The sequence below is a fragment of the Rhizopus delemar genome, genomic scaffold (assembly GCF_000149305.1).
Source record: "Rhizopus delemar RA 99-880 supercont3.65 genomic scaffold, whole genome shotgun sequence".
NCBI lineage: Eukaryota > Fungi > Mucoromycota > Mucoromycetes > Mucorales > Rhizopodaceae > Rhizopus > Rhizopus delemar.
Window position 1 is genome coordinate 1 of NW_027137891.1, and position 6,922 is coordinate 6,922.

Consider the following 6,922-nt stretch of genomic DNA (forward strand, 5'->3'; position numbering starts at 1 on the left):
GGATCTTATAGTTTATAATCTCCATGTCTTCTAACGCTGCTAACAATATGCCAACTCTTGCATACATCGCTGAAAGAACTATGACGGCTGAATGTACATTGAAGTAAGTTTATTTTTTAAGTGGGAGGGAACATAACTAAAGGCAACTGGTAAAAGTTACTTGAAGGAGAACGGTGCCTTTTTTTCATCGCGCAAGTGCAAGGAAGGCTCCGAAATGCGCTTGAACCAGTCCAGCAGGGATGGATTCTTTTGGCGATGCGGCTCAACCACCTGTGCGTGCGGTCGTAGCCGTATTTCTTACCTGGATGGATCCTTCTTTCAAGGTCGCAAGTCAATTATCCATCAAACACTGTTAGTAGTGTATCTCTTTCTGCTGCAAGTTCCAAACGGAACAATATCTACCATGACTGGACTTAACCTGCCAACTGTCCGCAGCATTGTCAAAGATATCTATCAAGTAATGGAGGCAGATCTTCGAATTGAAGATGTTCAAGTTGGTACATGATGCTTTGTTGATATCAGAGTATGTAATTAATTAGTCATACTTAGGTAGGGTTGGCAGTGATGGACAGCCAATTGTTGTTGAAATAGATGAGAGCAAATTTGGTAAAAGAAAGTACAATAAGGGAAAGAGGGTAGACGGTGTTTGGGTTGTTGGAGGTGTAGAGCGCACGCCCGAACGTAAGGTGTTCTTACTGACGGTACCTAACCGCAACCAAAATACCTTAAAGCTCATAATCGATACTTTTGCTAAGGATGGTAACATTTGAAATATGTATATACTTGATGATCAGTGCACCTAACCCTTGTTTACAGGCTCACTTGTCATGGTAGACTGCTGGAAAGGCCATAAGGGGATTGACAGCGATCCAAGCCGAAATTTAGTTGTTCAAACGGTCAATCACTCCAAAACATTTCGCGATCCAAAGACAGGTGCCTGCACTAACACAATAGAAGGTATATACTTCTGTAGATCATAGAATTCTTAAACAATGCTAACAACCTGCTATTAGGTACTTGGAATGGTATCAAACGAGGAGTGACCAGCCGTCATCGCACAGCATCGATGATGCCATGGAAATTAGTGGAATTCATCTAGCGAAGAAAACATGCTGGCAATCACTGGAAGGCAATGCGTGTTTGCTTTTCGCAAGTGTCGTTCACCAGAGCAGGCATTGCCGACCAAGGTCCATTGGTATCGTTGCTCACAACCGTCTTTGAAGATGCCACTGGTGATCAGGGCGATGAAGAGCCATTTATTTTTATCTCAGATGACGATTCCGATAGCGAATCTGATGAAAATGATACCTCAGCACCTAGTACGCCCGTAAAAAAACTCCGAAGTGCTTAAAATAAATAAAAAAATTTTTCATCGATAACTATAAAAATCAGGGCCTATAGCGCCTGTTTTCTTTCTTAATTATTTCCCGCATATTACCATTTTTGGAAATTAATGTTACATCATCTAAAATAGACGACCCAGGCTTTCGAATGATGTATAGCATACGTCTGTACGCTCAATTTTAGCGCCGCTATAGGCTTCCAAAGAGATGGACGGTAAATCTTTCATTTAGCCCATCGAAGCAAACAAAAAATTAAATAAGAATTCTTTATGTAATATTAAAGAGGCTGTTTTACATCTCCCAACGCCAAAAGATTATGTTGCCAATATAAAACAATATCCAATAGCATATACTTTACAGCCTAAAGTAATGGATATAATAAATAGTTGGTTAGATGAAGGTATTATCATTCCAGCAACTCCATCTGGATGGAATCTGCCTATGACAGTAACTCATAAAAAAAATCTAGACGGCACTAAGACTGATAAAATTCGATTAGTGTTAGATCCTAGAATGTTAAATAAGGTCTTACCAGTTGATAATCATCAACTTCCATTAATTAACGATATATTCAATTCTATGTCTGGTGCAGTCATTTTTAGCACGTTAGATCTAAAATCTGCATTTAATCAGTTTCCTGTAAATAAGGATGATCAAATTAAAACTACTTTTACTGCGCCCAATAATTTACAATATATGTATAGAGGTGCTCCTTTTGGAATATCTACAATAAGTCAGCTATTCTCTCGTATAATGTTAACATTATTTAAAGATCTTCCTTATGTAAAATGTTTTGTGGATGATATCTGTATATTCAGTTCATCTATACATGCACATTTTCTTCATGTTAAAAAAGTGCTGCAAATATTAACTGATGCTAATTTAAAAATTAATTTTGAAAAGACCTATTTGGCAAAATCAGCCGTTTATTTATTGGGATATTCTATTTCTGCCTCAGGAAAGCAGATTGATGCCCGAAAATTAACAAATATATTCGATTGGCCTCGTCCTACTACTCAAAAGCAAGTGCAAAGTTTTCTTGGATTTGTCAACTATTTTAGACAACATACTCCTAACGCTGCACTTCTCATGGCTCCCTTAGATGCTTTGCGTTGTCATGATGAAAAAGTTAAAGGTCCTTTCGAATGGACAAAAGAGCATCAAATGCACTTTGATAGTATCAAGCACATTTTGTCTTCAGAATTGATGTTATCCCATCCTGATCTGTCAAAACCATTTTGTATTGCTACTGATTCATCAGATTACAGTACTGGTTGTTGCTTATATCAAGAGTTCGAAGTGACTAAACCTAATGGCGAAATATCTAAAATCAAAAGATATATTGGTTTCATGTCCCGTTCCCTGTCAAGAAGCGAAAAACGTTATAGTGTTACAATGCGTGAATTGCTTGGTGTAGTTTATGCCTTAACCCAATTTCATAAATTCATATGGGGCACACGATTTACTTTATACACTGACCATAAAGCTTTATGCTATATTCATTCCCAAAAGAATGCCAATAGTATGCTTATTAAATGGCTTGACGTCATTCTTGACTATAACTTTAGTGTCATTCATGTTCCCGGCTTGGAAAATGTCTTACCTGACAAACTATCCAGATTATATCCGCCAAAGGATACGTTCGAGCATGAAAGTGATATTAAAAAAGGCAAAAGATTATCCTCATATAGACAGAATCATGCTATTTCTGAGACAATTAATACAAAGAAAAAACATCGAGCTTATTCTAAATACAATGCTGCTATAAACATTATTTCAGTAATTCAAGAAACTACAACTTCTGATGCACAAAAGGACATCATACAAGTTAAAGAAAATACTGATATAAGAGATATTGATTATAACATTAATGATCAATACTTGTTTTATGTACAATCTGCACAGCCATTATATTCGGATTATCTTACACCTCCTTTGGCTGAACACCAACAGTTACTTATAGATGCCCATAATAAAATTGGTCACTATGGTGCTGAACAAATGGTCAAACGTTGTTATGTTCTGGTAAAGTAAAAGAAATAACAAAGATAAACCAAAAGAATACTTTTTGAGACTGAACTTTATTTAAGACAATCTTAATTGTTAAAAAGAAATCATTAAAAAGTCTACTATTTATATTCTTCTATCAATTGGCGGGTGAATGAATAGTTATGAGCGTAGATCCAATCATTGACACGTTTGATTGAATAGTGATCACTGAATCGATTATGAAAATTTTTAATTCGTTGTTTTTATAGATCTTATTGTTCTTTAACTGATCTGGGAGAGTTGTCCCGTCTTCATTGAGAGGAAAGATATATTTATATGAAAGGCCTCCAGTCAGATCAAAGTTGACTAGGTACCTGATCCATTATTATTCATTTACAGAAATGATGAATAGTAAAGATCATGACTTATTTAGTATTCATGTTTATTTTATAGAATGAATCGAATAGTGATAGTTTTATATAAAAAGAAGAAGAATATATTTTATTTAATAAAGATTTAAATTATTATCTTTTATCAATTTTAATATACTTCTTTTAGTTGTGATTATTCAATGTCCGTTATGATCAGACTCTGTTCTACAACATAATCCCCTCCCAGGTATAACTAATACCGTCTAGATCTTTTAGAGTTTATATTGCCATTTACTTTATTACTACTTGTTGTAGAAGAGTGGCTGTTTTCATTAAGATCTGTTCTGGTCTTTCGTTTGCCTGTATGAGAAGTATTTATTAACTTCACGTTATTAGATTTTCCTTTATTATTTTGAAGGTCATATCTATATTTAATATCTTCAGGAACTATACCAACTCTTTGCCAATATTCAGTAATGAATTTAGGATCGGTAAAGTTAGAGGCAGGCTCCCAGGTATCATCGCTCTTATCATAGCCTTTCCATCTGCACTTATAAAGATATTTGCCTTTAAGCTTTTTATGTGCTAAGATGGCTTCTACCTGATAGAATTTATCTGTTGATATAACTTCATCTTGTGAGATGAGTTTTAACGCAGAAGGTGGGTAGTTTTTAGATAACAATTCACCCATTTCATCTTCTAGTACATACGATCCTCCTTGAGTAATTCTTTTTACTTTATAAGGTCCTTCATAGTTAGGATCTAACTTGTTGGTTTTAATATTTACTTTTACCATTACATAGCTATTTTCAGGGATCGTAATTAGTTTATGTGACGCATCAAACTTTTCCTTCTGATTGTTTGTGATTATTTTTGTACGTTCATATATGGCAGGGAATACAATCTCCGTCATTCTTTTTATATTGAGAAGGAGTTGTTTATTTATTTCTTCTTTAGTTGCCTTATTTTTTTCTTTGCTAAAATCTTCAAAGTCATTCATGTTACGACCGTACATTAAAGTGAAGGGTGGCGTCTTAGTGCGTTCATTATGTTTACCATTCAAGTAGAGTTGTGTAGAAGGAACATATAAATCCCAGTCTGCTTTAGCACCCTCGATTTGTTTCTTTATTGCATTTACAGCAGTTTGTACCCAACGTTCACTTACTCCATTAGCTCTGGGATGATAACTAGATATGAGTCTATGGTCATAACCAGCATTTTCAGCAAGTAACTGCATAAGCTCATTTACAAATTCACCACCGTTGTCAGATTGGATTACACGTGGAAAACCATAATGCGAGAAGACATCGATTAAAGCTTTTACAATTGTCATAGATTGCTTATCAGGCAAGGGTTTCAATACACAGTAACGTGTAGCAATGTCAACCATAATCAATAAGTAATTGTTGCCATTCAAGGAAGTTTTCATGGGACCAGCTAAGTCAATGCCCCAACTATCTCCAGGTAATGTGGCAGTAATGGGTCTTAGAGGATTATAACCCTTTTTGATTATGTTAAATTGTTGGCATGGAATACAACTCTTAACAAGTTCTACGGCTTCATTTTTCAGATTGGACCAATAGATACCTTTACGTTTTAAGGCATGGTAAATTGCATCAGAACCAAAGTGTCCTTTAATATGCTCACGTAGAAGAAGTAGTTTACGTTCTTCTGGATCCGGAGGTGTCATGTATTCACCTTTGTCTTCACTGGGTAGTTTTACTGCTGCTCTATTCAAAAGATGAGGCTTATCCCCTCCCAGTTCATTGACAGGATCTTCAATTTCATATAGACGAGAAAGTGTATCAGGGAGAATATTATCTACACCTGGTAAATGAACGACTTTAAAATCATATTGGAGCAGTGTATCGAACCAATTTATGAGCATAGCGTTAGCAATCTTTTGCGTATGAAGATAAGTGAGTGCCTTATGATCAGTATACAGGGTAAATTTGTTTCCCCATAAATACTTATGGAACCTCTTCAGAGCATATACAACTGCTAATAATTCTCGCTTAGTAGCTGAATAGTTACGTTCACTTTTAGATAAAGTTTTAGCTATCATAGAGATATAATGTACTTTCCCATTTATCTTTTGATACAGAATGACACCTATACCAACGTTAGAGGCATCGGTAGCGACATAGAAAGGTTGATTCATATCAGGGTATGAAAGAATTACATTTTCTAACAATACTTTCTTTAAATTGTCAAAACATTGTTGGTGCTTATCATTCCATATGATCAATCCATTGATCAATTACACTGAAACTTGACTTAGAATAATTCATGCTAATAATCGAAACCCTCGTTTAACAACATACAATATATATATAACTGCTGATTGCATACAGTAAAAGAATAACTTTTTTATCTCGTTTAATTTTGGAATAACCTGATAAATCATTTTTTTTAAACGCTTCAAAAGTTATTACTTTATTATTGCAATATTTTTTTTACATCAATGGTCCTAACAAAAAGACAAAATGCTACCCGTCGCATCAGCAGTTCAACTATTAATGCTGATTCTGTTGCTACCTCTTCTCGTGCAAACAATAACATGGCTACTACTGTTTCTGAAGAAAAAGTTGGTGGATCCCATCATAATGATATGATGATGGATATTGATGATGATGCTACTGAAGATCTCAGTAATGAAGACAATAACAGGGATTCTGTTATTTCTTCTGGGCATCTGGATAGTAGAACTACTACTATTATGGCACCTTTTGGTGAACAAGAAAACAATAAAAACACTAATACAAATAGTGTTTGGGCTAATGCTACTACCACTCGTAGTGTTAGCAAGGTCATTTCTGAAAAAGAAATGGAATTGAAACTAAAGCAAGACATACAATGCTTAAAACAAGACGTCTACAATGCAGTACAAATGGCTGTTGTTACTAGTGTAGATGATCCTAATTTCGATAATATTTGGGCTCGTGAAGTTAAGTTTAAAGATAAGCTTAACAAAGCTACTGAAACGTATAAAAGTATGTTTGGTTGTGACCCTATTGCGGTAGACAAAAATTTAACAGTTCCTCCCAATTTGACTTTGTGGCAATGGGAAGGTAAGATCTTCGATCAAAATAAACACAAGTATAAAACCCCAGATGACTGTGTCTCGAATTTTGAAAACATACTATGTGCCCATAAACGACCTATCGATACATATTGGAAGGATTATATTATTACTATTTTGCCTGGACCAATCTTGGC

The 6,922-nt window shown here is 35.1% G+C and overlaps 4 protein-coding genes across 4 annotated transcripts; 3 read left to right on the plus strand and 1 right to left on the minus strand.

Moving 5' to 3' along the window:
* Positions 1-403: 403 nt before the first annotated feature.
* Positions 404-1,099, plus strand: RO3G_17426 (uncharacterized protein; the record flags this gene model as incomplete). The annotated part of the gene is made up of 3 exons (XM_067672009.1): positions 404-497; positions 550-759; positions 981-1,099. The coding sequence occupies 3 exons, from the start codon at positions 404-406 to the stop codon at positions 1,097-1,099; spliced, it is 423 nt and encodes a 140-aa protein (XP_067528110.1).
* Positions 1,100-1,856: 757 nt separating this feature from the next.
* RO3G_17427 (uncharacterized protein) lies at positions 1,857-3,377 on the plus strand (the record flags this gene model as incomplete). Its single annotated transcript, XM_067672010.1, has 2 exons — positions 1,857-2,126; positions 2,247-3,377. The coding sequence occupies 2 exons, from the start codon at positions 1,857-1,859 to the stop codon at positions 3,375-3,377; spliced, it is 1,401 nt and encodes a 466-aa protein (XP_067528111.1).
* A 579-nt stretch (positions 3,378-3,956) lies between these two features.
* On the minus strand, positions 3,957-5,864 carry RO3G_17428 (uncharacterized protein; the record flags this gene model as incomplete). The annotated part of the gene is made up of 1 exon (XM_067672011.1): positions 3,957-5,864. One exon carries the CDS (start codon positions 5,862-5,864, stop codon positions 3,957-3,959), a length of 1,908 nt encoding a protein of 635 aa, XP_067528112.1.
* Positions 5,865-6,167: 303 nt separating this feature from the next.
* On the plus strand, positions 6,168-6,587 carry RO3G_17429 (uncharacterized protein; the record flags this gene model as incomplete). The annotated part of the gene is made up of 1 exon (XM_067672012.1): positions 6,168-6,587. A coding segment is annotated over one exon (420 nt), but the record flags the coding sequence as incomplete, so codon positions are not given.
* Positions 6,588-6,922: the final 335 nt, after the last annotated feature.